General features: G+C 54.4%; 3 protein-coding genes across 5 annotated transcripts; 1 reads left to right on the forward strand and 2 right to left on the reverse strand.

The window, feature by feature from the left end:
• The first annotated feature begins 881 nt into the window (after positions 1–881).
• Positions 882–4,749, forward strand: CPLX3 (complexin 3). 2 transcript variants are annotated; one of them, XM_069797848.1, is made up of 4 exons: positions 882–1,268; positions 1,429–1,672; positions 2,032–2,119; positions 3,520–4,749. In XM_069797848.1, exons 2-4 carry the CDS (start codon positions 1,512–1,514, stop codon positions 3,742–3,744), a joined length of 474 nt encoding a protein of 157 aa, XP_069653949.1. In that variant the 5' UTR covers positions 882–1,268; positions 1,429–1,511; the 3' UTR covers positions 3,745–4,749. The 2 variants fall into 2 exon arrangements, with proteins under 2 accessions (XP_069653949.1, XP_069653948.1); XM_069797847.1 differs by having other exon boundaries at positions 883–1,672.
• A 4,341-nt stretch (positions 4,750–9,090) lies between these two features.
• Positions 9,091–13,738, reverse strand: ULK3 (unc-51 like kinase 3). 2 transcript variants are annotated; one of them, XM_069797841.1, is made up of 16 exons: positions 12,807–13,019; positions 12,441–12,581; positions 12,110–12,230; positions 11,886–11,990; positions 11,651–11,794; positions 11,476–11,558; positions 11,233–11,388; positions 11,040–11,145; positions 10,868–10,908; positions 10,633–10,735; positions 10,463–10,527; positions 10,258–10,336; positions 10,126–10,166; positions 9,999–10,046; positions 9,862–9,916; positions 9,356–9,587 (listed from the first exon to the last, which is right to left on the reverse strand). In XM_069797841.1, exons 1-16 carry the CDS (start codon positions 12,906–12,908, stop codon positions 9,571–9,573), a joined length of 1,407 nt encoding a protein of 468 aa, XP_069653942.1. In that variant the 5' UTR covers positions 12,909–13,019; the 3' UTR covers positions 9,356–9,570. The 2 variants fall into 2 exon arrangements, with proteins under 2 accessions (XP_069653941.1, XP_069653942.1); XM_069797840.1 differs by having other exon boundaries at positions 9,091–9,587; positions 9,999–10,166; positions 12,807–13,738.
• A 223-nt stretch (positions 13,739–13,961) lies between these two features.
• On the reverse strand, positions 13,962–26,830 carry SCAMP2 (secretory carrier membrane protein 2). Its single transcript, XM_069797843.1, has 9 exons — positions 26,690–26,830; positions 21,628–21,708; positions 20,865–20,954; positions 19,744–19,861; positions 18,874–19,002; positions 18,181–18,340; positions 17,559–17,660; positions 15,690–15,807; positions 13,962–14,631 (listed from the first exon to the last, which is right to left on the reverse strand). The coding sequence occupies exons 1-9, from the start codon at positions 26,744–26,746 to the stop codon at positions 14,485–14,487; spliced, it is 1,002 nt and encodes a 333-aa protein (XP_069653944.1). The 5' UTR covers positions 26,747–26,830; the 3' UTR covers positions 13,962–14,484.
• Positions 26,831–26,905: the final 75 nt, after the last annotated feature.

Here is a 26,905-nt window from a genome sequence, read left to right on the forward strand (position 1 = left end):
TGCGGAGATTGTTTTTAAATTTCGGAAATGAAATGATTTCCTGCGAGCCGGGATTGGGGTTTGGATCTGCGCTCATTTTTCGTGAGCGGAGAAGAAAGAAGGGAGAAATGTATGTTAAAGCCAGGCTGGCCATCTGGAAGGGAGGTGCGTTTCTGATGCCATTAATTGCTCACTCCCCAAGGCCCGCGATACGGCTGCAGTCAAAGGAAATAGCAGGAGTGGGAGTGGGGGCAGGACGGGAGCTGGGAGAGCTGGAGGGGCCGAGGGAATTACGCAACGAAATCGATGCCTGCTCCGTCCTCGGCCTCCTGATTTAGGTGACCGCTGAACGCGTGGGTCCCTGGGCCAGCCCTGGTACATCGGCGAGGCAGCGCTTGCGGGGACTGACGGCAGCTTTAACGTTAATTAACATCATTAATACCACTCGGAAAGAGAGGAACAAGCTTTGGGGCACGCCAAAAATCTACAAGATCTACAAGCAAACAACAGTTGCCACTGGTGTATGGTACATATGGCATTTATCGAGCGCTAAAGCCCGGCTTTTCCTCCGGCTGGCCCCAAAGGATGGGGAATAGCGTGGGGAAAGAGCTGTTTTCTGGGCGTTCGCTCCAGCGCAGCCCCTCGGTGGGCTAAATCGAGCGGGAGGAGCCGAGGGCACGGTGCCCGGGGGGGGTCACGGCAGCCCACGGGGCCGGTAGTGCGGGCTCCTTCCCCGGTGAAATTTTCCCCGGAGACGCGGGACTTGTGTGTGGGGGGGAAGCAGCGGGACTCCCCCGGTGTGGGTCGGGGCCGTGGGGGCTCCGCCTTTCTGCCGGCCGGCGGGGGGCGGTGGGGCCCGGGCGGGGCCCGGGCGGGGCTCGGGCGGGGCCAGGGCGGGGCCCGGGCGGGGCCCTGGCGGGAGGCGGGGCCGCCGCGCGCACACCGGAGCTGTCCGCGCCCCGGTGCTGCAGCTCCCGCTCCCGCTCCCGCCGCCGCCGCCGCCGCCGATCGGTTCCCCGGTGAGCCCGGCCCCGCCATGGGCGGCGGGGCGGTGCGGAGCCGCTGATCCCCGGCAGCCCGGACAAACCGGTTGGTCGACCCCGGGATACTCGGCTCCGCTACAGCCCGGGAAGTTGGTACTCCGGGAACTCACGTCCCCGGTATCCCGGCTCCCCGTGGGAACTCGGTAATCCGGCAGCCCGGGAACTCGGCTCCGTTGACCCCGGCTCCTCGGTAACCCGGTACTCCGGCTCCCCAGGAACTCGCAGCCGCAGCACCCCAGCTTCCCGGTAACTCCCGGCAGCCCAGCACCCAGTATACCTCGGCTCCTCGGCACTCCGGCTCGCTCCCAGCCCCGTTCCCCAGGCTCCCCCATAACTCAGCATCCCCATCTCCCCCACCCTTCGGTACCCCAGAACCCCATCTCCCCATTAACCCTGGTTCTCCCAGTTCTGCAGTAGCTCCGCTCCCCAGCTCCCCAGCACCCGGGCTCCCCCGGCCCCCAGGGTCCCCGGCCCCCTGCGACTGCGACCATGGCGTTCATGGTGAAGAGCATGGTGGGGGGACAGCTGAAGAACCTGACGGGTGGCCTGGGTGGCGAGGAGAAGAGCGAGGGCGAGAAGTCTCCGGCCGAGGCGCAGGGCATGACACGCGAGGAGTACGAGGAATATCAGCGGCAGCTGGTGGAGGAGAAGTAAGTACGACCGGACCCGGGGACTGGGGTGGGCTGGACCCCCGGGGTCCCAGTGGGGAACAGGGTGCTCCCTCTGCAACCCCCCCCATCCCATGCATGGGAGGCTGGGGGGAGACAGCGCTGGGGGCAATGGGGCCACAAGGGAGTCTGATGAACCCCCTAATCCCTTAATCCGCTTCCTTGCCGGGGAGATGGGATTGTTTTCTCCTCTCAGGCTGTGCTGGGGGAAGGAAATTGTGGGGAACCGGGACTTTGCAGAGGAGATGGGGGGTACCCGGCTGGGGGGGGATGGGGAAGAGATGCTCAAACGCAGGGACCGGGGGCAGCAACTGCTGGTAACTGCCCTGCCTGGTTCACAGGATGGAGAGGGATGCCCAGTTTGCCCAGCGCAAGGCGGAGAGGGCCACATTCAGGTCCCACTTCCGAGACAAGTACAGGCTCCCCAAGGTACGGCTGTGCTGGGCACGGGATGGGGAGCGGGGGGCACACAGGGTGCCAAGCCCCAGCGCAGCCTCCATGGGGGGTTTGGTGGATGGGGCCACGGGGGGGACAGACAACACCCCTGATCTGCAGGGAGGGGAAGGGGCGCCAGACCCCCTTGGCTGGGTGGGTTTCTGAGCTACAAAGCCCAAGTGCAAATCAGTTCCCCTAAAACGCATCCTTCCACCCAAATCTCGGCCCCTTCCCATCACCTCTGGGCACCGCAAGCTACCAGCCCCAAACAGCGGGACCACTGACGCACCCCCTCTGCCTTGCTTGATCCCCCTCTTCCTCTCTTTTGCCCCCTAAATCCAGCTGGATGAGGGAAAGCCACCTTCACCCTGGACTCTCAGCCCCGTAGCTGGGAGCGGAGCCAGAGTTATACCTTCCCGGCTAGATTAGCCGGCTCCTCTCCCCGGATTATTTGGCAAACATTTCCTACCTAAACTCCTATTTTGGAATTTCCGCCCGATGAATCATTCACTAGAAACAATTTAATCAAGGAATAATTCAGCCATTCTTGGAATCACCACAAGCTTTTCCCCCCTCCAAACCCATCCTTTATTCAGCAAGAGATGCTCAGTGGTGAATACTCTAAATTGGAGCCGGGCTAATATTAGTTCAGAAAGGTCAGCTAAGCCAAGTGATATTATTCAGATTGTTTGATACTGTTCAACCAGCCTGGATGCACACCCCACCGCTTCTCACACCCCTTTTATTGCCAGGAAATAAACAGCTGGAGAATTTATTTTTCCTCTGCCAAAAGCAAGAAAAAGCAGAAAAAGAAGAGATGGAGGTTTTTTTCTCCAGGGGAAATGGGGATTTGTTCGGATCTGGCCCCCCAATCCTTTTGCTGCTTTCTCATGCTTGAGACGTCCCTTCTAATCTTTCGACAAGTTTCTTCTGCTCATTACTGATCCCACTTGGCAGCCGGGCTGCCTTTTGCAAAGTCTCCCTGTGGCTCTCCGGCGCAGAGCTGACCCCGATCTCCGGTGGGCACAGTCGTTAAGCATACGTGTGGCTTAATTGGGTGCCTAAACCTCCCCAACCACTCCAATGCGAACTGAAAGCCAATTTATACTGATGTTGGCGTACTCGGGTTTTTGTCTCAGCCCTTCGTGTGTGCCTTGGTGCGTGCCCAGACTCTGCTCAGCCATGTCCCCTCTGGGTTAGCATCTTACCCACAGCACGAGCACGGCTGTGAGCCCCAGGGACCGATCTGCATGGACCTTAAAATGGGAAGACAGCCCAAAGCCCATGCAGGCACCACCGTGAACCTCGCGCGTGCCTTTAGTGCCTCCAGAAGCCCCCCCCTTGACCTCCTGCAACGTCCCATGCCTGACTGACTTTCTCTGGGCCCGTTTCAGAATGAAACGGATGACAACCAGATCCAGCTGGTGGGAGGTGACGTGGAGCTGCCCAAAGAGCTGGCCAAGATGATTGAGCAGGACAACGAGGAGGAGGAAGAGAAGAACTCGGTTATCGGCCAACTCAGCAACATCCAGAACCTGGACCTTGATTCCTTGAAAGACAAAGCTTCAGCCACGCTAGAGGACCTGAAGCAATCGGCTGAGAAATGCACCGTGATGTGACCCGGCTGAACACCCCCTCCCCGTCAACGTGACGGTGGGGGAGAAGGGAGGGGATGCGGCCAAGGGTCTGGCGGTGGCTGTTGCCTGCAGCGGGGACCCCACTGATGTTGTCACCCTTGCCTTGTGTGAGTCGGGTCCTCCTTCTGAGCCGTGTGAAGCCTCGAGTCCCTGACCCAGATGTCCCTGATGTGTGGTTTTTTGTTTTGTTCTCCGGTCTGAGGTTAGAGCAACGAGCCAGCATGCCCCCCCCTCCCGCCCCGTAAGCCAACGCCTCCTCCTGTGCCCGTGGCAGTGGGTGTCTTTAGCGAGAGCTGGGGTGGGGTGGGGGTGTTTGCAGGGAAGGAAAGCCCCGAGTGACCTTGGAGTGTTATTGAACCACATCAGCATGGGAAGGCAAAGGCTTTCCAGCAGAGCGGTGGCCATACACCGTGTCTCTGCCTCCACATTTCGATCGAGCCTGCTAGAAATGACAGGGAGGCTCCAATTTGCTTTGCAAGGACAAGGCACAATGCAAAATGCCCCCTCCCCCCCCCCCCCACATCCCATACCCATCACAGGAGAAATAACATCCCGTCCGTGCAAGAAATACCAACCACTTTGCCCTTGAGGGCCCCTCTCAAAGGAGTCAGCCGGGAAGGACCTGCTATATGATCCCATTTAACCCAGCAGCAACGGGGGTGTTGAGGACCAGAGGGATAAAGCCTGAATTAATGCCAGAGAGGAATAAAACCCCTCCTCAAGTGCTCATCTGAACCCACACCAGCCCTTCCCTGGAGCGGTGGTGGCACACCCTCCCTCTCCCAGGGTGGGATCCACTCGTGTCCTTGTTCCTTCCAGGAGAAGAGCAAAGGGATAAGGAAAAAAAAAAAAAAAGTCTCCTCTTCCTCCTCTGTTGTGCTGTAGTTGTGTGCTGTGCTCAGCTGAGTTTCTCTCCACCTCCTATGCTGTCCCCATGCCATGGTACTGTTATAACCGGTGGAATAAATATCAGGAGATGTCTATGCATTTGTTTCTCTCCTCGAGCAGTACTTTTCTGATAAAGGTTTTGGGGTGCCCCAAGCTATGGGGGGATGCAGAGACATTAAGTGCATCCCCTTTACGGGGCAGGGGGGAGCAGTGATGGGAGCTCAAGAGAGAAATCTCTTGCAGCATCATCCAGAAGAAAGCATCACACCTGGTTGTCGTTGGCTGCTTTGCCGTGTTTCGTACTGAAGGGATGCTATGAGCGGCTATTTGTCAGCAGCCGGGTTTAAAAGCAAACAAAACCCCCAGATTTCACAGATTTTTGGCTATTTTAGTAAAAAGCCTTCAGATTGCTCACCAGCTCCCCGCCGCAGTCTCATGGGCACCGCAGGGTGCCCACGGCGCTGCTCCGAGCAAGGACACGTCTCTGTGGGGACGAGACCGTGATAAGTACAGGTGTGACTTCAAGCTGGAGCAGTTCGGGCCTGCTGGCATCCCAGCGAGTGGTGGGCTCCTGCAGCGAGGCTTCCTGGAAAAACTTGGCACAGGCTGGGAATTCACTGCCCAAAATCCCAATGGAGTGAATTAACTGCAATTTGCTTTTGCAGGGGGAGTTGTGTCATCCAGAAAAATGCAGGGGAGGGTGCTGGGAAGCTGGTGGCATTATTATTATTATTATTATTATTATTACAGCAAAGATGCTGGATCAGGCCACGCCTGGAGCTGCTGGGCTGAGCAAAGCTCTCTGGTACAGCCAGGAGATTGCTTTCTGCCCCCAGCCCTCTGGTAATACTGTGCTGGGGTCGGGTAGTCCTGAGAAACTCGGGCGGGATGCTCTGCCCATGGGGACACACATCACCCCTACCCTCCAGCCCCAGGGACCAGGCTGCTCTCCAGCCCTGTGGGGACCCACCAGCAGCTCCGGGGACATCTACCCCAGGCAGAGCCCTAACCCAGCCCCTTTCGCGAGAAAGGTGAGGGAATATGGGCAGAAGCAGCTTTAGCTCTGAAAGGAGATCATACCTGATGAGGCTCAGCCCAAGCTCATCTAATCCCCCACGAGGAAAGGGATAGCGGAGAGCCAGCACTGACCAAGCCAAGCACTCCAGCCTGGCTTGGCTTTTAACTCCCTGGCTGATGGCAAGGCTCAACCATTAAAACATCCCACGGGTAAGCAGGATCCCCACCAGCGCAGAGGGAGGGAGATGGGGCTAGGGGATGCAGCCCTTTGGTTCAGCCCACCCGCAACCAGCATGACCCCACGAGGACACAGCCTGGACCCTCTCCCCCACCTTTTATTTTGCCCCCCCCCTTTCCCTGCTCCCCCAGCCGCGGACCTTCAGCTCCACTCCGCGCTCACTCCAGGCCCACGTGCCGCCACGCAAAGGCCGCGTGAAGCTTGGCGGGTTTATTTTAGGAGGCACCATGACCCCCAGGCATGTGAAAAGCAAGCAGCACGAGCTCTCCCTGCTTGGCTCCGGCAACGTGTTAAGCCTCAGCAAAGCGTTCCCGGCAAAGCGTTGTGAGCTCCCGGGATGCTCCGAGCCCGCAGCCCTTGCTCCCATCGCTGGCCCTGCTGCCCGTACCGGGGAGGAGAGGTTGGGATGGGGGGGAGTGGGGGCAGGCAGCCCTCCTCTCGCCTGTCCCCTGCCCTTTGAGAGTTGCATCCCTGTTTGCCAGCATCCCCCACTGCCGGGTCCCCAAGCATCCCAGCTGCCTGCCTGCCATACGACCGCTCCGGGCATCAACACAGGGGCTGAAAAAACTTAAAGCAAAGAATTAGTGTGGATTAAAGCAGAAAAAACCTATTTTTTTCTCTTCTACGCTATAAACCCAATTCCCTCACCTATGGGGCCAGGTTTGGGGTGGATTTGTTCAAGCAAGCTCTTGCTGGGTGCTGGACGATCTCTGCCGGCAGCGGAGCTTATAAATAAATGCCCCGGGGGTGGGCAGAGCTCCTACCCTCCTGCACCAGACGTGGAGCAACCCCTCATAGTATGGCCGCAGGATCAGGCCTCCTTTCTGCTGGTGAGCGCGAGATGACGTGAGCGGTTTCCCCAAAGGACAAAGCATTAAATGAGCAATCGTTAAAGCACTGAAACAAATGAACCGCCATTAAAGGATGGGGGAATCTCCACTGAATAGTTCATTTTTCTTTTTGCAGGCAATTAAATCTCCCTGTGAGCTGCTGCGGGAAGGGACGGCCCCATCCATCCCACTGCAGCACCACTGTGTTGCTGGTTCAGATACGGGGATTACTCCGGATTAAAGAGCATGGGGGAGAACCCAGGACCGGCTCCACGCACTGACCCAGCTTTCCCCAACCCTCTCTTTCTTCAAAACCCATTGAGCATTTGAACTCCCATCACCGAGTAACCCACGGGCTGGCACAAGGAGGGCAATACACCCATCTGCCATCCCCGTGTCCCTCTCTGGGTGACAATCTGGATCCAAGAGCCACCCCACGAGCGATGCTCGAGAGGCTCCGGGTTGGAATAGCCCTTTGCAAGGGCCGGATGGTGTGAGGAGGCAGCACTGCTTCGGCACGCGTCCCCACCGGGCTTTGCCATGACACCGATGGGAGAAGGCAGCCGGAGCCCGGCAGCCGTCCCTCCTGCCCGCTGCAGCCAAAGCCATGCTGAGCGAGAAAAGCCACCACCGGAGCCGGCCCCGTGCTGCCGGACTGGCGACTGCTCACTTTGTGCCTCCTTCCCTTCAGCCTGCCCGGGGAGCGATATTTGGGCAGCGCTTTGCGAGCCCTGACGCAGAAAGGACTCGCATCCACCCCGATGCAAAGCTGGGGCACCCCGAGCTCCATCACCCTCGTCCCCCCGGGGAAACGGCCGGAGTCTCTCCCCGCTTCAAAAGGCTCCGGATTGGGCCTGCGTCTTCGGCAGAGCGTAAAAGGCAGATGCGATTATCCGCGCCGGCTGCCGCAGCCAGCCGGTTCAGCCATCCCCGGCGGCTCTGCGCTAGCCACGGGCTGGGGGAGGGTAGGGGGCTTGAAAGCTCTTTAAAGCCTCAGGATATAATCTCTGCTCAGAATAATAATAACAAAAAAAAAAAAAAAAAGACATAAAAATGCCTCGCCACATCCGCCTGGGAAGCTCTCCAACAGCTTGGGCATGGAGCAGCCAGCAAAGGACTAAAGGCTGGAGCTGCGGGGGGGTGGGGGGAAGAAACCAGGTTATGGGGCAGCATCTGGGGCAAAAGCAGTCTCGGGAGGAGCTTTGCTGGGGTCACAGCTCAGACCATCCTTGGGGCCCCCCAAAAATCACCCCAGCATTTGCTCCGGCCCCTCTGCCTTTCCCCCACACCTCTCTGCCCAGCCCAACCGTTCCTCACCCACCGTAAAAACCTATTGGAGAAAACACAATTTTACATAATCTTTCATGTTGTTCTGCTCGATGTTTTACACGCACACACATACCAAAAAAAAAAAAAAAAAAAAATCTGAATGGAAAACAAGGTCAAACCTTGCCTTGGCTGCCTCGTGTCCCCAGGGAATACGGGGAGGTAGGGCACTCCCAGCCAGTGCTGGCTGGAGGCGAGGAGGGGACCCCATGGCTCTGGTCTTGGGCAAGGGGACAGAGACGAGGGGTCCCCAGCCTTCCTTGATGGCTCCAGGCACCCCGGGCTGGCTCTCAGTCCTGGGCTTGGCTGGAGACACCTCTTGGGTCTTAAAGCACAAACCCAAGACTGGAGGAGTTGGAGAAACCAAAAAAAGTATTTATTAAAGACAATAAATTACATTCCCTTGAAATACAGTAGATATCGAGACAAGTCCCTTGCTTTGCAGGGCAGGCAGAGCTCACCACCCCAGAAAAGTGACTTCTGCAGGGCAGGCAGAGCTCACCACCCCAGAAAAGTGACTTCTGCAGGGCTGGGGGGGTGCTCCTGTGAACATAATCTGGATATTTGGGTTGTCAGAGCCCTGAGGAGCAGAGCAGGCAGGACGCCGAGGCTCTGCCTTCGGGGAGGTATTGCCGTTTGCAGCCGTGTGACTCTGTCCCTGAAGGTGATTGATTTCCACTCATCTGTTTTACTCGAAGCTTATACCCACGGAGGAGCATGCACAATCAATTAGTCCCTGCTGAGCACTGCCAACACCTCATGACACAAATGACAAAGGCGTCAGTCCCTGCCATACTCCTGTGCAGGCGGGTTTAGGAAGCAAAAGCCCCGATCCCAACGCTCTAGCAGCGAGAGGGAGGTATGGCTGGCCCGGGACAGTGCAATTTGGGTGCTCGAGGCTGGATGAGCGGCGGTGGGCACAGAGAGGTAGTTGCTGGGTGAGAAAGGCACAGCGGAGGGCAGGCGCAGGCAGCCACCCTGACCCCCTGCCTGCTGCCATCACCACCAGCCTGGAGCTACTGCGGGGGATTTTTGGGGTCTGGGCTGCGCGTACACTTAGGGCTCCCCCAGAAGAATTTGGGAGGCGGAAGAAACATCTAGCTGAAAAGGCAAGAGACGTATGTGACTGGCAGAGGGGGGGATATTCTGCCGGAGCCCGGTGCCAGGATAAAAATACGCAGCCCGTCACAGCCAGCGGAGGGAATTAGAGTGGAATAACCTGCCTGCCGCCGTCAGGGAAGGCTGCGGCAGCAGACGGTCGAGGTAGGGCTGGGAGGGGACTCTGCCCGTCGGGAAATGACGCCTGCGCCCAGGCAGAGGAGCAGATAGCCCTGCAGACCCCCCCGTGGGACCCTCCGGGGGTGGGAGCCCCAAGGGGGAGCCCCCTGAGGCGGCTACTCCGATGTGGTCGGGACGAAAGCCTCATCTTTCCTCCGCCCTGCCGATGGCATCTCTTGGCATGGCAGCGCCAGGGCGGCGAGCAGCGTCCCGCCGGCCAGCTCCTGGGCATCACTGCAAGGTACAGGCTGTGCCGGGGGGGGCACAGAGGGCAATCACTCGGCTGCACACACCATCGTCACCCAGCCCGGGTGGGCTCCCGGGCATGGATAAGCCCAGGCTGGGGGGAAAGAAGGGTGTACGGGGTCGGGATTACCCCCAGGCAGGAATATCCCCATGGCTGTGGCAGCTGTAGGGATGTTCCCCACCACAAGGACCGCAGCCACGAGGGTGGACGTTCCCCAGGCCCTTTTCACCAAACCCTCTCTGATGGGACAAGAGGGGACAGAAAAAGGGACTCACTGCTCCGGACGGGCTCTGCCAGTGCCTCCTTGCCCATGGACTGTGCCTCCCGCATCTGCTGGGGCAGAAGATCATTTTCCAGCCCGCAACCCCTCCTGCCCCAGCATGCTCCAGAGCCCCCCAGTAAGCAGCCCTACCTTCATCTGGTCTTTCAGGTACTTGGCCCGGGCCATCAGGGTCTGGATCTAGCAGAGAGAGAGGGAGGAAAATCCCTTCAAAGCCACGCCCACGCGGACACGCCGCTGTCCCACGGCTGGCACTCACCTCCGCGTGGAGCAGCTCCCGTCGCCTCCCCGTGGGCTCCGCTGCAGAGGGAAGAGGGACGTGCCATCAGATCAACTGCGGGCGCAGGATGCGTCCCTTGCCCCCACAGCACCCACCATGGTCACAACTCACCGGCCAGGAGGAGCAGCAGCTCCCCCAGGCTCTGCTGGTAGAGCTCCAGGGTGTCACTGTCATCTTTGCCTTCCTCCTCCTGCAAGAGACCCCAGGGGGCCTGGCTGCAGCTGGAGGGGAATACGCCAGATCCCTCCCCACCTGGGTTTGCCCTTTCCCCTTCCACTCAAGGGGAAAGGGGACCCCCCCCAAATCCACCACTCACCTTAGCGATGGCAGCAGAAGCCATTTCCAGCGCCGCGCAGAGGCGAGGCTTGTCCTTGGCCATCTCTGTAAGGGAACGGTGCAGTGGGGAGCACCCACTTCAGCCCAAAACCCCACTGGGTGTCCCCTTCCCCCTCCGATGTTGCGGGGGGGTCTCCCAACAAACACTACCTTTAAGGAGCTCTCTGGCCGGGTTCCCTTGCTGCAAGAGGTTCTTGTTGCTGGAGGTGACCAATGCCTTCAGCTCCTCTGCTCGGGAGATGTACTGCCCCACCTGCCCACAGCCGGGGGGGGTGCAGGGAATGAGGAGACCCCCACCACGGAGAACAGAGGATGGGGCGACATCTTGCAGAGCTAAGATGGGGGGGGATGCTGTCCACCGCCTCCCCAGGGATTTTTGACTCACCTTGGCTCGAATGGCTTCTTTCCGGCGAGCATCGCTTTCATCTGGCAGGGGAGAGCGACCGAACGCTGGGGTGGGTGGGCTGCAAACCAGCCTCCCCCGGGGTGCTGTCTGCCCCCACAAATGCACCCAGCACCGCCCAGGACCCACGCAGCTCCCCCCGGGGTGGACTCACAGTGCAGAGCCGGCACAAAATACTCCAGGGCTTTGCAGTAAAGGGAGAGGGCGGCAGAGGCATCCCCCTCCTGATCCTTCTTCACCGCCTCCACCACCAGGTCGGTCTGGGGGACACAAAGTGTGTGTGTGGGGGAACTCAGGGCTCTGCCCCCCTCCATCCCCAGGGACTGGCACCCCAGCACCCAGCTCACCGCCTTGCAGAGGCTCTCGGGGCCGGGGACGTGCTCCATATCCACAAAGGGATGGGCAAAGAAGCATTCGAAGGAGATGCGTTTCAAAGGGTCCCTCTCCAAGAGCTGTCCTAAGAGATCCCGGCATTCCGGGGAGAGCAGGGGCCGGCTGGGCAGCTGGGGAGGGAATGGGGCTGAGACCACCAGCCCTGCCGCAGCCCCGAGCTGCGAGAACCCACCCAGCTCCATCCCATCCTACGTTACCTCGACAGCCCGGTCGCTGCGGATCTTCTCCTCCAGCTCGGCGAAGGAGCGGGAGGCAAAGGGCGGCCTCCCAAAAAGTGCTTCTGTGGGAGGGGAAAGGGAGCGGCGGGGGGAGATGGAGAGGGGGAAACTGGCCCCGAGCCAACTCCCAGGGGGGATAAAAGCAAAAGCCCACCGTAAAGGATGACGCCCACTGACCACAGGTCCACCCGGGCGTCATACTGCTGGCGGCACACCATCTCGGGGGCCATGTAGAGCGGGGAGCCCCGCAGAACGTGCTTCTCATCCCATGGTGACATGTACTGCGCAAACCCGAAATCTGCGGGGGAGAGGGTGAGGAGAGCTTGTGGCGGGGGGGTGGAGAAGAAGGAATTGCCACCTCCAGCCCCTCCTTGGGGACCTGCCCTGACCTGCCAGCTTCAGCTGGGGGTTCTCCGGAGCACTCAGGAGGATGTTCTGTGGCTTGAGGTCCAGGTGGGAGATGTTGTGGTCGTGGAGGAACTTCAGGGCACAGGCTGGGTGGGCAGATGGGCACGTAGCAGGGGGGACAACGCCACAGCCCTACCCCCCCCCCAAAATCCCCGGGAAGGATGCCCAATGGAGTGAGTCCGGGAGCCGGGCAGGGGGCCCTCACCGAGCTGCTGCAGGAAGATGCGCGCCACCTTCTCGGGGAGGATCCTGCGCATTCGGATGAAGCGGGAGAGGTCCCCCCCAGCACAGAACTCCATGATCAGGTAGATGTGGTTGCTGTCCCACTGCAAGGCAAGCGGACCCCGTCACGCCACCCCGGCCGGTCCCACCACGTATCCCACCCACACAGGGTCCGCCTGGACTGGTTTGCCCAGTTACTGGCACGGAGCCCCACAGATATGCCCTTGGGGAGCCAAGATGGACCCCAGGACCCGAGCTGGACCAGTGCTGGCTCAGCCCCCACCCCCGCCGACCCGGGAAGCCTCCAGCCCCACCTGGAAGTCCTTGAGCTCCACGATGTGCGGGTGGCGGATGGTCTTCAGGATCTCGATCTCCGTCAGCAGGTTCTCCACCGATGCCCGGTTGAGGCTCCTCTTGCTCACGCACTTGATGGCCACCACCTCACGCGTGTCCCTCTGCCAAGGGGGAAGCCAACCCTGGAGCCCCCCCACACCCCAAACAAGCCGACCTGGGGGTCCTTCCCCAGTCTGCTGGGGGGGTCCCGACTGGGGAGGAGGGGAAAGGAATCGCTGGCAAGGGGGTGACAGGTCCCATATAGGTGCTATAGGGATGGTAGCCCCTATGGAGGGCTGTAAAAGGGGGGGGTCCCATGGGTGGGGGGACGACGACGGGGACACTACCTTCCTGTAGGCCTTGTAGACGGTGGCGTAGGTGCCGGCGCCAAGGCGCTCGGTGAGGATGAACTCGTCCAGGCGCGGCGGGGCCCAGCCGGCCCCGGCCATGGCCTCCCCCGGCCCCGGCCCCGGCCCTCGGCCGCGCTTCCGCCTTCCCGGCGCGCCACGGCCCTGGCCACGCCCCCGCTCCCGGCCACGCCCCCGCTCCCGGCCCTGGCCACGCCCCCCGCTCCCCAAGGCAGAAGGGGGATTTTCTTTTGAGCACATATACATTTTATTATTAATTTTTTTTTTTTACATGAAAAGATCAGACGCGGGGAAAAAAAAATAATACAGGAGGAAAGGGGTGTGACAATGCCAATTTCTGGATGAGGAGGGCTGGGAGGGCACCGGGCTGGCCCTCCAGCAGACATTCTGCCAGAAAAGGATGGGGGCACAAAAGCCAATCCCCTTCCTGGGCAAAGAGGGGGGACAGAAAGGGGCAGCACAAAGTCAGGTCTGAAAGTAAAACCCCCTCCACCGCTCCCGCACTGATATGCACACAAGGCTGGACAGCGGGGGGGGAGGAAACCGCCCCCCATCACACCTTGCCACAAGCAGCACGTCAAGCCCTGCACCTCATCCGCGTCCAAAGGGACATTCTCGGAATGCAGCTTTTGAAGCTAAACACACATCAAACCACTTCTTTCCCAGCTTAAAAAAAAAAAAAAAAAAAAAAGTCAAACCAGTTCTTTCCCAGCTGAAAAAAACCCATAATACGTGGGAGGAGGAAGGCAGGGAGGAGTTGCCCCTGGAGAAAGATTCATTCATGCTCTTGGCTGGCAGGCTCTCAAGGTTAGCTGGAGAAGGACATCGCAGGCACCGCGTGGTGTTTGAGCTGGTGTCTTCAGTGCCGCTGCTCCCAAACAGCAGAGCTGGCAAGTCAAAAAAACCCTTTCCCCTCCCTCCCCTTGTTTAAGGGTACAGTGAATTCTCAAGCAGCCACTGATCCATTCTCCTTCTCTCCATCACCTGCAGGATCCTCATGGATGGGGGGATCTGCCACAGGGGGGGACAAGGAGAAAGACCTTTCCCCTCCTCTCTAACCCCTCTTGCTCCCAGGTTTTCCCTTGTGCCACGTTACCCCAAGTCTCAGGAAGCCGAGCAGTTAAGAGGTCAAAATGCAGCATCATGTAAGTGTAATAAACCAAAAGTACAGTATCTGCTCTTCAAATTAATGACATAAACTACATGCAAGTTACATCACACATACACCCCCCCAAACAGCAGATAATCAAATTCTTCATAGCAAAGGCCAATAGAAGAGAGTAAAATCAAAAACCTGCTTCCCCTCACCTTCCTGCTACAGAGAGGGCAAGGAGGGGGAAAGAGAGACAAACACTCAGTATGTCCTGGATAGAGAAATATACTTGCTTCAGAGAATGTCTCCCCTATCTCCCCACACCCTAAAACAAGACAGGGAAAACTAATTGTCATAAACATAGGCCAGTTGAAGCTAAAAAAAAAAAAAAAACCAAACAAAAGAAAACCAGACCTCTTCTCATCTGGAGTCGGCATCACAGAGCTAACATGGTACTCCCAAAAGTGCACCTTTAGGAAAAATAAAATAAAATAAAAAAAAAAAAAAAAGAAGGTTGGGGTGACGACGGCAGAGGAAGCAAGGGGGACGCTGCCCCAGGAAGGGTTAATTTCTCCGGAAAGCACTCTGTGCGGCTGTGGAGGCTGCCCCAGCAGCTGCATTCTGGAAGCCCCTGTTGGTGAGGATGCCTTGGGAAAACTCTTCCTGGGCCCTCTGGAAACTGGCTCCTGTACGCCGATACAGGGAATGCACCTGAGAAACAGAAGCGGGGTGGGGGAAGAAAAATCAGCATGCAGTTGTGGGCTTGCTGTACGCACCTCGCTTGCCAGCTTGCCTTTCCTTGGCCCCGCCGCTAACCAGCTCTCTTGGCAGCTAGAAAGGATGGGCTGGAGCCATTTGCTCTATCTCACCCGGCACGTGATGCTGCAGATTTCAGGAGACCCTCATTTGTTGTAAAATGTGGAACTCTCAGCAAAATGGCAGGTATCAAGACCAAAAACTCCTCCCCCCGCACTGTGATGGTATGGACACTTAACTGCTGCATTTACAGACACTTGCACTGAAGGTGCCTGACACTACAAGCATCAGGTTATCTCCTTCACAATACAATTTAGGAGAAAAGGAGGAAGCAATAGAAACAGGACCGGTTCAGCCTGTTGTTGCCTTCCCCACGCTACATTTCTGCTGTTAATTGCAGAAATGCAACCCTCCTGTGGTTGATCAGGAGGAGGAAGGGGAGCTCATGTTTGGGAGCCAGCAGGAAGGCACTTGTTTGGATCCCACCAAGCTTTGAAGAGTCCCACAACATTGTGGTAGCAGTGATTGTAAAGCTCTGGATACCCAAACAAAGCATTGACCTTCTCTGCTCAGCCAGCTCTGGACAGACTCAAGCTAAAGGGAGGTGCAAGAAATCTGATGTCTGTGTTTGATGAGGGTGACATTTGGGACCTCACTGGCTATCTTCTCTGGACAGCAGCCAAAGCAGCAAGCCTTACTACACCCTCCTTTACTCTAATGTGCATGCTTAATTGCGTGCCTTACTGAAGCATCTGCGCCTCTTGTTCCCTCCCCAAAGACTACTTTCCCACCTGCAAGTCCCCTTAGCATTCAAGCAACTTGGCATTGATGCAGGAAGCACAAGCAAAAATACTTTTGTTAAAAGCTCTTGATGGTGCCCCGATTACATCTTCAAAAGCAAGCTAATTCCCAGACAGATGAGAGGAGGTGGCAACCCCAGGATACCCTGGGAGCAGCCTCACCTGTGGATCTGCAAGTCAGCCAACACCTCGCCTTGCCTCCAAGCCACTCACCTGCTTCAGGAGGAAGAGCGAGAGAACCGCGCACAGCGTGAAGAATCCTGCCACCACCATCATGATAACAGCCACAGCCAGGTTCCCGTGCAGCTCAGACAGCGCTGCAATCCATCCGCTGTGAGAGAGAGGAGAGCAGGGTGAGTACGGTGAGCACTCGATTCACAGGATGAGATGGAGCAGAGGGAGAAGAGGCACTGACAGTTGCACAAAAGCCTTTGGGGGAAGGTTACAGGGAAGTGCAAAACCAAGCGTAAGAGCTGAGGAAACAAGGAGCCAGAGCTCATCCAGGCACTTGTTTCAGGGCCAGTTTCCATTGTCACTTTTAGAAGCAATCCATCTCTACACAAGAAAATTGTGCTCACTCCACCCACGTTACAGCCCTGGGCCACCCCCCTTAAGCAGCAAAATCAATACCCTTGACGCTGTCATAAATCAAGTCACTTCCACAAGCACCTCCTCGAAATTCAGCCAAGTAGTGTAAAGATGGGCTGGTACATCTAACTCAGAAGAGATCAGCTGGCCGATCCAGAGCCTAGACCTACAAGTCACCATGATAGCCCTCCATGGCCAGGGATGTAAGTGTTGGGAGGGGGAGGAAAAGGAAGAAAGGGATAAAGTAGAGCTACAGAAAGGAGGAAACTGGCAGTTATTGAAGGGAAGGGGCAGGGAGGATGTTGGGAGTTATCAGTGCTTGGCCGTGGGTGAAAATACCAAGACGCTTCACTCAAAACACCCTTATGGGTGCTGGAGAAAGGAATCTTTCCATCTGCTAAACCAAGCAAGCTGTGTGCCACCAGGAGAGAGGGAATCAAGGGAGCCAAACCATCCCATTCGATGTGCTGCACAACTTCTTGCTCATTACAAGGAAGCGGAAAGGCACACCGTGCACTACAGCCAAAAATAAATGCACTGCCTGGCTTGAGGAAACGTAGCAGAAAGCTCAACGCATGCTCTCCAAAGTCAGACTAAAAACAGAGTGCCCCCTCCCAGTCCCCCATGACTAAGGCTGCACCAGCTAGCAGGGGAGGGAGCACAAGAACAGCTCTGCCCATGAGCCGTTCTGCAGGCAGCGGGCAAAAATAGACAGCAGTTTCACTGCACTCATCACCTGAAGGCTCCCCCTTGGGAGAAAAACCACTACACTGTTAACCTTTTCACTGTTCGCAGTAACTCTGGATCTGATCTGTGGCCAATGCAGCAAGGCAAAAAGAAAGCCTGTGCTTTCACTGCAGGGGGCAATTGCTGACAAGAGGCCTGTTGGACCCACTCCAGAAGCGCAGTCTCACCCTTCTGTACAATGCCATCAAGAAAGGGCGAGGGTAAAACACTCTCTGCTTAATTTTTTTGAAGCACAGCCCACCAACAACACACTCGAGAGAAATTCAGGAAGAGTTTGGGGACAGAATCAGGCTGCTAGCAGCAGTACCGAGTTAAGCCGTACCCAGACCCCAGGTCAGAGATCCCTCACGCCCATGCTACAGCCTCTCTCAGGCAAGGCTTCATTTTAACACAAGGCAGATGTGATCAACACTATAGGCTCAGCATCAAGAAGGGATAAGTATTATATGTATTAAGTGAGGGGGAAGGCAGTGGAGAAGGCATGGAAGATTTCACACACTCCTTCCGGCGCTGGCCAGCAGCGGCAAAGGTACATGCTTTTGCTGGGACTAGGACGGGAAGAGTGGAGGAGAGAGGCAGCCCAGCTGGGACCTGCCAAAGATATGTATCAGGTGAGAGAGGAAAACCACAGGAGAAAGAACAGACAGCTGTCAGAAACAGATCCCAAAGCTTCTGACAGTCACAACCCTGGTGAGAAAAAGCATCCATGCAGGGCTGTGACATGGCAGCCCATGAAATGAAGCTTACCTGTCTCCCCAGCCAGGAATGCCAACAGCCTGGATGATGTAGATTGCTATTTGGCAGAAGAAGATGAAAAAGAAGACGAAGAAGCTGAAGGAGCTGTCAGACCTGTAGGAAAGACGGCAGCAGGAGTGAAACCCGGGGACATGATTCCTGTACAGACTCCCTCCTCTAAGAGGAGGGAAACAAATTCAGCAAACCCCTTCCTCCAGGGCACAGCTGCTAAGGGGAGGTGATTGCAGAAGGAACTCATGCAGCAATACAACTTAGAACCTGTCCACTGCATATTGAAAAACCACCACTCTGCCCAGTCAGTGCAAGATGGGATGAAGGCAGCTTCCTTGACGCACACAGTGTGCTCAACACATTAATGTGCCAAAGTTTCTCAGACATTAATGAAAAGTAGGACCCTATGACTGGCTAGGCTTGGATTTCAAGATGAAAAAAAGACCACCATAATCAAGTTCTATCAGATACTTCTAATATGTTTAGGAACAAGTGGGTTTGATCTATTTCACGGTGCAAAGAGCTGGAAAAACCCTGCAGGCAAGATATGATCGGAACAGATAAAACCAAAGCTCCTCCCACTAAAAGATATATCCCCATTACAGAAGAAAATAGTACTTGCCTGAAAGCCTTGTAAATTGGTCGGTACCAACAGAGAAAGGCACAAGGGGTGAATAAAATAAACCACAGGATCGAGAGACCAAAGTCTACTCCTCTTTCCGTCTGGACTGTGAACCATGCCAGGCAAGCAAGCAGGTTTAGGAGCAGGGTAATTGAATGTACTGTTCAGGATGGGAAGGAGAGAAAACACATCAATAAGTTCCTGGAAAACTCAGAAGTCTATCCAAGCATCCCTAATCTCTCGCTGAATACATGCTGCTCTGCAGAAATTAAGGAGCCTTTGGGCCATCTAATTTCCTTGCTTCCCTTGAAAGGAAAACAGAGCTTAACCTAAGAACCTCATCTGATCCTGCTGCTTACAATCAAATCTTAAATCTTTTCAGAGCACCACAACTGACAGATACGGCTGAGACTGTTTTGCACCCGATCTCTGAACTGCGCTACCCGCTCTCTTTCAGAGTACCAGGAGAATTGTTAAAGTCTCCATTAAACAACAGTCAAAATTCTGTCATGAATGAGCTATTCTCAAAGCATAAACTCTGAGTCCTTTACATTTGCCTTCATAAAAAAGGAAGGGAGACATCATTTTACCCTTGCAGACAACACCTACAGAATTTATTGTAGGTCAAAGCTCAGCATTTGATACAGAATTGCCTTAGAAAGAATTTTTATTGCAGTTCAAGGTATCACTTACACATCCACAAGTAATACAGCATCTTGCATATCCGCTGGTAGTCAGCTGGGATGTCTGCAGAAAAATCCTGATAAAAACACGGCTTGATTGGACACTTCTTGGGAAGAGGGGGCCAGTTGTTTTGCCTCGCTGTGGAAAACAGAAAGCAGCAGTTCTTCACTTGCCCTTCCCTCACTGAAAGATTCATTCACACGCCATAATTTGCAAGTAGCCATTCATATATACCGACATTAAAATGTTGGAAGAGGCTAGGTCTTGGTAAGTATCTAGGTTTGAGCAGGCAGCACAGCAGGGATGTGTTAACTCTGCTGGCAGCAATGAGGCAGGTCAGCCTGGTTTGAGGGCTTTCCTCTGTGGGAGGCAGCATTCCCCTGCAATGGCCAAAGGGCCACCACAACCAACACCACTCGGCAAGTCCAGATTCAGCCATTTAAAAATCAAGGTTAGGGGAAAATACTGTTTTGCTCTGATTAAGAGACTGAAAAAAAGCTTTACTGCTCTCAGTGAAGAGCCTTAACGTGTCAGCATCACACAACAGCTCAGATATGAATATAAAACTGGTGTTTGAGGAACTTAACGTGACCAAATGTGATGGTGAGAGCACGCTCGAGGGCAAAGACCCACCAGAGCTGGTCTCCAGCATCTTATCTCTGAGCTTGTTTCCCACCTTGTCAGTTACGGGATGACAGGTAGAGTCCCAAAAGGGCTGCCGCAGCTGTGAAAGACTACAGGAGGGACACATGGCTTCTGAAAAAGCTGCATACACTTGGACAGGCTGAGCCTTCTTCAAATCCTGACAAGCCAAGCAACTCAGGCTTCCATGGGCATCACACTCATTGTGGGCAGGGCATTGCAGGAAGCAGTACTCACGGTTAATGCTGGCTGCGTTACTCTGCAATTCCCTTTCCTTCTTCTCCAACTCAGCTGCCTTCCTCTCTAATTCTGCCTGTTGCTGAAGAAGCCCAGCCTGTGCTGCTGCAGCCACAGCCTAAAGTAGGGGGAGAAAAAGGTAAGTCCTTCCCTAACTGAGGCAGTGGCAATACCACCAGCAAACACACCAGATGCCAAACTGGAACGGAAGCAAAGGCAATTCAATAGCAAGGGTTGAGGATAATTTGAAAGCTGAACACCCATGGCTGATCTGAAACATCTTGGAGGCTTTCTGTCTTACCTGCTGGAGGACGAAATCAAGATCAATGCAGAACTCCACCCACATGTTCCTCTCTTATCCCTTAGGGAGATGGGGCTGGAAGAGCCCTCAGGAGGCTATACAGCCTGTTGCCTATCCTCCATGCCCTTCCCTTCCAGCAAATCTATGCTTTCCTTGCAGCTTCTTCTATTTTCCAGTTAGCCTCATTGCTCTAAGTGCTCTTACAACAGAGCAGTGAGCAGGACTCCCAAGTTGACCATGACAATCCCTTTCCCAGCTAGGAGAGGATGTTCAAAGGAAAGGCAAGACAGCCATCTACCACACCTCTTAAGCATCTCTTCTACCTGTTTGCTATTCTGAGAACTGACCCTTTCTCCTAGCAGCCTCAGCTTCTCTGCTGTTTGGATGAGGTGGTCCTGGTAGTCAGGTAATTGCTAGCCTAAGCAGCAGCTGCAACGTATAGCTAGACTGCATTTACACTCCTGGAACCGAGCGTGCCTGACCAGTCACTAGAACTAAGCTAAAAGCATTAGCAGGATACGTTTCAGTGTTTGCAGAGGGAAGCCAGACCAAACAGGATACAAGGTGAAGTGAGCTCTGCCACCAGAGGGAGAGGGAAAAGGCATAAAAAGAATTGTGTGTGTGTGTATATTCCCTATAGAGATCTGCTTCGCCAGGCAGGTACAAATAAAAGTTTAAAAGATCACCTGCAGTTTCCCACACCCCACCCCAGAGAATCCTGTTCCCCTCCTATTCCCACATGCCTCCAGAGGCCCGTGAGAGCTCCTTCACACTCTCCAGCCTAGCTCTTTGGGAAGGCAGCAGCGAGGGTTCGCCATACCTGGGGAGTGGGCTCCACGGATGTCTGCAGAACAGCAGGCTGTGAGTGGCCAGAGGGCTGTGTGGCTGGCGTCGTCCGCGATGCATTTGTCTGCATATAAACCCCAAGCAACACGGCAAAAACATTACATATTGCTTCTTTTAGCAAAGAATAGTTCAAGTTTTAGCACTACTAAAACAGAAAGCACTAGCAGGAAGCAATTCTGCATTTTTGAAAATTTGTTAGTTCCTTAATGCATTGGGGGAGTGGCACCTGAGGATTACGGGTATTAGGCAAAGGAGAAACAAAAGGGATTTTCATCAGTTGCTTGAACTGCAAATATTGCTTTATCCTGGTTTCGTGTTCTCCTTTTCCCATCTCACACACTGCAGCAGCCAGGAAATAAGAATGAAGTTCTTGCAGTGATCCATCAATGATACTGCTGCAGCAGTTCAGCTCCCAACCCAGAGACCAAATAAATATTGATGTGTCCTGCCACAAAACATCTTCCCCTTCACACTTCATATGGCTTTACTGTGAGCCAGCAGCAAGTTTGAGAGAAGCTGTTCCATGTGAGTGGAGAGCTCCAGCTGGGAGTTTATTAGTGCTCCAGTGCAGGAGCAGTTGCTTGCAGCTTGCCACGCACGCAATGAGCTACACTGTCCATGGGGAAATCAGTTGCAAATGCCTCACTCTTTTTCTTTTAAGCTGCACCTACCAAGGGACCTTCCACACTGCTAAAACCACCACCAAGATACCTAGCGCAGAGACACATGGCACATACCAGCTGGGAGCTCTCAGAAAAGGGGTTGAATTCATCCAAGCCACTTTGGCTAGCGTTTGTGAGCTGCGTCACTGAGGGATCCTGAAAGGAGAGAGAGTGAAGACAAAGCGGCATCAGACATAGGTCATCGTTAGATTATACGTTACCCACTGCGTATGCTGCCTGCCTTCCATCCACTTGCTAACTGGGAACAGGATGAGGCGAAACACACGCTCGCCACAGGCAGATGGCCTTGGCTGGCAATGAGTTTAAATAAACAAGGAGATGACTATCAGCAAGGCAAGATTTGCCAGTAGAAGTAATCACCCATTCAGCCAAGAGGTATATTTGAAGAGCTACAACATGCTTTTGGCACAGGAGCCCTTTCTGCAGATTACTACTGCTTACCTACAGAGAGTTATTCCTAATTTCCAGGGACTCAAAGCAGGACATGGATTCATTCACCCACGGTCAGAATGTTGCTGGACACCCAGGACCACCTCCCAAACCTCACTTGCACCACAAAGTGAGCGAGGACCCACAAAGCACAACAGAGCCTCACAAAATCAGTTTCCAGGTACAACTGGTCCTGGCTGATAGGTGTCAGCTGCCACACAGGGCACTTGGACCAGCAAGCTAAAATGCCAATGACTGCTCTGAAAAGGCAAAACACCCAGGAAAGTTGAGCTGGAGGTGTGACACCAATTACTTTTGAAGGTTTTAATTCTGCCGGCATAACAGCTGCATTCACCTGTACTCACAGCATCTCCTACTTGTCTCCATCAAATAGTCTGATTGTTTAAAAAAAGGCCCTCAGTACCTCTGCCAAAAATACCTTTCTTCCCTCACCTGCAATGCACTTAGCGATTTTTGTTTCTTCTTTATACATACTACTTTCCATAAAAGATCCCTCTCTAATAGCCAGACTTGGACCTCTGGAGTGTTTCTCTCCCCAGTTATTAGAGAAACAATGTACTTTTTGAACTCGGAAATCCTACTGGGAGAACAGCCTGGCAACCCGATAGCTGGATGTGGGTAAAAAAATTTAAAAAGTGGCTTTTTATCCTTCCCTCCCTTCCCTAGCAACTCATGTCTCGACATCAGTCATTCTAATTTTGTGGTTAATGGGGTGAGAAGCAATTGAGGCTACGACAAGGTAAGAGTGAGTAATCGAGGCGTGCAGGGGCTGACCAAGTCCATGCGCTCCAGAAAAGTCATTTGGCTTGTCTGAAACCCGCTGGAGCCCTTCCCTGGGGTTTTAGCGCAGCCTTCTGCTGAGCAAGATGCGTACAGAACAGTTAATGAGTAACTTCACACATCTCCTCGATAGCAGGCACTCCCTATGCAACAGGTTGCACTACTTTATGAATCACCCTGGGCTGAGGGATCTCAGACAAGGAGGTTTTGGATGCTGCTCGATGAAGTACAACTTCCTGGCCAGGCAGAGCTGCACCTGCAGAACTGCCACACTGGAAATAAGGGCTGCATGGACTCAAGGCACAGGTTTTATTTCACTACTTACTCCTCTGGAGCCTTTAGCTTAAGCAGTTTTGCAGATGCGTGGGCTATCAACACAAGCTTACAAGTCAGTTCATGCACGATAGCTACTGCATGATAGCACGATACCCTTCAATCCAGACCAGGCAAGGTGCCAGCCTGACTAAAGTCCAGCAGAAGGCAACTGCACACGGGAGAGAAACTCCCTTAGAGGCACGGGGAAGAGGAAAGCAAAGGCTGCGTAACAACCATCTGAAGAGCTTGAATGGTCAGGCTGGGAGGAAAGTGCTCGGAAATAAGGAGAAACACTAGAATATTAAGGCAAAACACACATTTTTCTTCCCTTTGCTCACCTCCGTTCAAAAAGAAAGCTCCTAAATTAACCAGAGGCTCACCAGCACAGCACTGCTATTGAAAGGGCAGGCTGCCAGTGGCCTGTGCAGGGCAGGGAGAGCAGCACCACTGTTTCACTGTCCAGCTGCAGAACAGTTTGATTTCAACAGGAGGCGACCTCTCATCTTATTGCGTAGCTTCAAAAAATAAAAAATTACTTAATTAGGCGGTACGGCCAAAGCAAAGCAGCGCAGCCTAACTTGCTTGCTGTTGTGCAACCGTGTCTAAAATAGATATACAAAGAGCAGGGAATTTGCAACAAAGCTGAAGTGTGTTTGGACATGTGCCTCCATGCCCTGGATAGGGCAGGAAGGAAAACAGCAGCTGTGAAACAGAGGGTGATATAGAGGCACCAGCTTCCGCAAGCCTGGACTGCACAGCATGAAGGATGAGTAAGCACAAGAAATGCAGAGGAGGTGGATGAGAAGTTGCCCACAAACTGCATGTTGTACAGTTATTTTCTGCAAGCTACAAAGCAAAAGGCAGTTGACCCTCTTGAAACAAGCACAGGCCTGAACCCTTACGCTGTGAAACACGGAAACAGGGACTTAATTCAGCCGCTGAACCACTTGAAGCCACCTACCCAGCTATCCCTCCTCCAGGAAAGTAACGGCGCTCTCCGCTGCTCCAAAGGGCCCACATACCTTTCCTTTCAAAGGGTTCAGTTGTTCGAACCCCCAGTTAAACTCGAGCAATTCTTCGCAACTTCTTTCCTGCCTCAGAGCTAAGGAAAAGCCTGAGCACCTGAAGGCTCTCTTAATTCTCCAGCTATTCCACTTGATTTAAGAAGTACGTCCAGCCACAAACCTTGTGCTCACAAATCATTATATTGATCAGCAGAATGCCAGCGAGCAGATCCCCATTTGTTGCCCTTCCTACCATCACTTCCTCAAGCAGCAGCAATGTGTGATATCATTTTTCATGACTTCAAATTCCCCAGCGCAGAGTAATTTTGTGTTTCAACTAAATTGCACTGACATGAAGATCAAAACTGTTTTCAAAGCAGCGTCTAATGCAAAGACGAAGTTGCTGTCGCACAGCACCAGCTGACAGAGCTGCTAAAAGATTTTGATACAACAGGTTTGTGCAAGAAATTATATTCTTCCATTTCTTTCTGTTCCCACAGGTTAAAAAAACAAAACGAGATGCCTCTCTAGATGAGATCAAGGCAAGACTACTCAAAAGAGGATCACCTGGAACTTAACATGGTTGTCTAAACATCACAGTGACTGCCCCAAACATCGCCAGTCCCGCAGCCAGCCACCAGCGCAGGACCTCAGAGCACTGCGACTGCCTGGAAGATGCATTGAGAGAAATCTCAAGGATTTTATTATTGGTATCTCTAAAGAGGATGGAAGTTTTCAGCCCTGTCTGAAACTTGCATCAAAGTTTCAGAGGTAGCTGCCAGTTACAGCAGGTTACTGAATAAACGAAGGCAGTTAATCATCTCTCATTAACCTGTTACAATAAGAAACAGAAAGAAGAGCCAGAGACATTTTCATTAGGACCAAACCAGCTTATTTTATACCAAGCTTACTGAACATCATGAACAAAGTCTCCTTAAAAGGCAAAGATACCCAGTTATGTCAGGATTCGCACTGCGCAAAATGCTGTACTGGGATCCACAATGAGTAAAGACAACCCTGGTGCTCTGCCCAAGAGATATTTATCAGTGCAACAAGGCTGGGAGGGTGAAGACAATTCTAGTCTTTCAGCAAGATCTCCAGAGTGCATGGAAGGGGATGTCAGTGCCTGACGGGTGGGCAAATCGTCCCCCCAGCCCCGCACGGCACCGAGCCAGCATGTGGATCCAAACCCCAGCAGGGAATGGGCTCATTTCCCCAGATTTACTAGACTGGGGCAGTGCTGTTCTGCATTGTGAGATGTTATTTTCAAATTGGAGAGACAGGGCTTCAAAGCTCCAGGCAGCAGCAGTCGGAGGTTCCTCAAGTCCAGCTGCTGATGACTGGCAGAATTTTTCTTTAAAACAAGGGACAAAAGCAAATGCAAAACCTCACACTCCCGAAAGGAGGATATAAAACCTGCCACAAAGACCAGCTGTAGCTGTGAAGAGCTGTCAGACAACCGCAGGGGCATCCACGGTGTGACGTAGTTTGTCCTCATTAAAAAGTAAGCCTGACACTGGAGTTACCTGTTGTAAATTGCATTCAATCTTTTTTGTTTAAACAGTGAGTAAAGCGCGAGCACAGCCCTGTTCGGTCAGATACCGGGACAGTCTTAATGTGCATAAAGCAGCAGAATATTTACTTCCTCAGTGCTGAAGCGATAAATCCCTACGTGAACAGTTACTGTATCTGTGAGCCACCCTATATTCCCACCCACCGAAGGAATATTACAGGAACACAGTCAGCCAAACCCTTCCTGTTCCTGAGACACATGAGAACGCGTTAAAATAGAAGTGAGGGAGAGAAGGGATTTTTTTTTTTCCTTCCGATTTCACTTTGATTCCTCAAAACACTCGGCACCCATCAACAAACAGTTCCACTTTGGCTTGGCCATGAAATCAGAGGTCAGGAAATCACCCCTTCCTGCAGATTACATCCCAGCCAAACAGCAAAGGTGAGGCAGCGCCCGCAGCTGCTCGCTGACAAAAGCCAAAGCCCAGACGCTCGCTTTCACACCACCGCCACACCAGTCGGCTCCGAGAGGCCATTCCCAGCCAACTCCCTCTGTAAATGACCCCGCGTTTCGGGGCACAGAGGAGAAACCCCACGTTTTGGGGCACGGAGGAGAAACCCACAGAGGAGAAACCCAGTGAAAGCAAGGGCACGGAGATTAATCAACCTAATGAAAGCGGATTAAGTCCCCAGGAACCTCAAAGGCTTTGGCCCCTGAAAACGACAGCCGAAGGATGCGTTTTGCCTTCCAGGCTCCGTTTTAGGAGCCGACGCTACAGCACGTTAAAAACAAGACCCCGGAGAGACCCAGCAGTCCCTCCGACAGCCGGGCAGCACAGCCAAGAGGGGTCCCACGCCGGATTATTTTTAACACCTCTACAAATCGGGCACCCGCAACCGCTTCAGCGTCCTCCTGAGGCAGGGGCGGCCTGCTGGCGCTGAACCCCGGCTCCCCCCGAGGAGGGACAGGCGCCATTAAGCCAGCGACGCTTCGGTCAGCGGCGGCGGAGAAGGAGGGGGGGGGGAAGAAGGGATCGCCCGGTCCCCGCGCTCACCTGGAAGGGGTTGATGTCCACCGGGTCGGCGAACGGGTTAGTGTCGAAGCCCGACATGAGCGCGGCCCCCGCTGCTCCGCTCTCCCTGCTCCGCCGCCGCCGCTCCAGGCACTTCCGGGGCAGCCAGGGCGCCTGCGCCGCTAGCCACGTGACCCGACCCACCCACCCACCGCGCAGGTACCGTGACCCCCCGCGGGGCGGGGCTGCGAGACGTCA

The sequence above is a fragment of the Haliaeetus albicilla genome, chromosome 12, assembly GCF_947461875.1.
Source record: "Haliaeetus albicilla chromosome 12, bHalAlb1.1, whole genome shotgun sequence".
NCBI lineage: Eukaryota > Metazoa > Chordata > Aves > Accipitriformes > Accipitridae > Haliaeetus > Haliaeetus albicilla.

Bases quoted from the DNA above. Each gene is read 5' to 3' on its own strand.
- SCAMP2 (XM_069797843.1), bottom strand. From the start codon at position 26,746: ATGTCGGGCTTCGACACTAACCCGTTCGCCGACCCGGTGGACATCAAC. The intron at 21,709-26,689 runs GTGAGCGCGGGG...CTCTCCTTTCAG, and splicing joins TGGACATCAACCCCTTCCAG to GATCCCTCAGTGACGCAGCT. The intron at 20,955-21,627 runs GTATGTGCCATG...GTTTATATGCAG, and splicing joins TTTCTGAGAGCTCCCAGCTG to ACAAATGCATCGCGGACGAC.
- ULK3 (XM_069797840.1), bottom strand. From the start codon at position 13,073: ATGTATATGTGCTCAAAAGAAAATCCCCCTTCTGCCTTGGGGAGCGGG. The intron at 12,582-12,806 runs GTAGTGTCCCCG...CCCCCTTGGCAG, and splicing joins TCTACAAGGCCTACAGGAAG to AGGGACACGCGTGAGGTGGT. The intron at 10,736-10,867 runs GTGAGTCAAAAA...GGCTGTGGGCAG, and splicing joins AAGAAGCCATTCGAGCCAAG to GTGGGGCAGTACATCTCCCG.
- CPLX3 (XM_069797848.1), top strand. From the start codon at position 1,512: ATGGCGTTCATGGTGAAGAGCATGGTGGGGGGACAGCTGAAGAACCTG. The intron at 1,673-2,031 runs GTAAGTACGACC...CCTGGTTCACAG, and splicing joins CGGCAGCTGGTGGAGGAGAA to GATGGAGAGGGATGCCCAGT. The intron at 2,120-3,519 runs GTACGGCTGTGC...GGCCCGTTTCAG, and splicing joins ACAAGTACAGGCTCCCCAAG to AATGAAACGGATGACAACCA.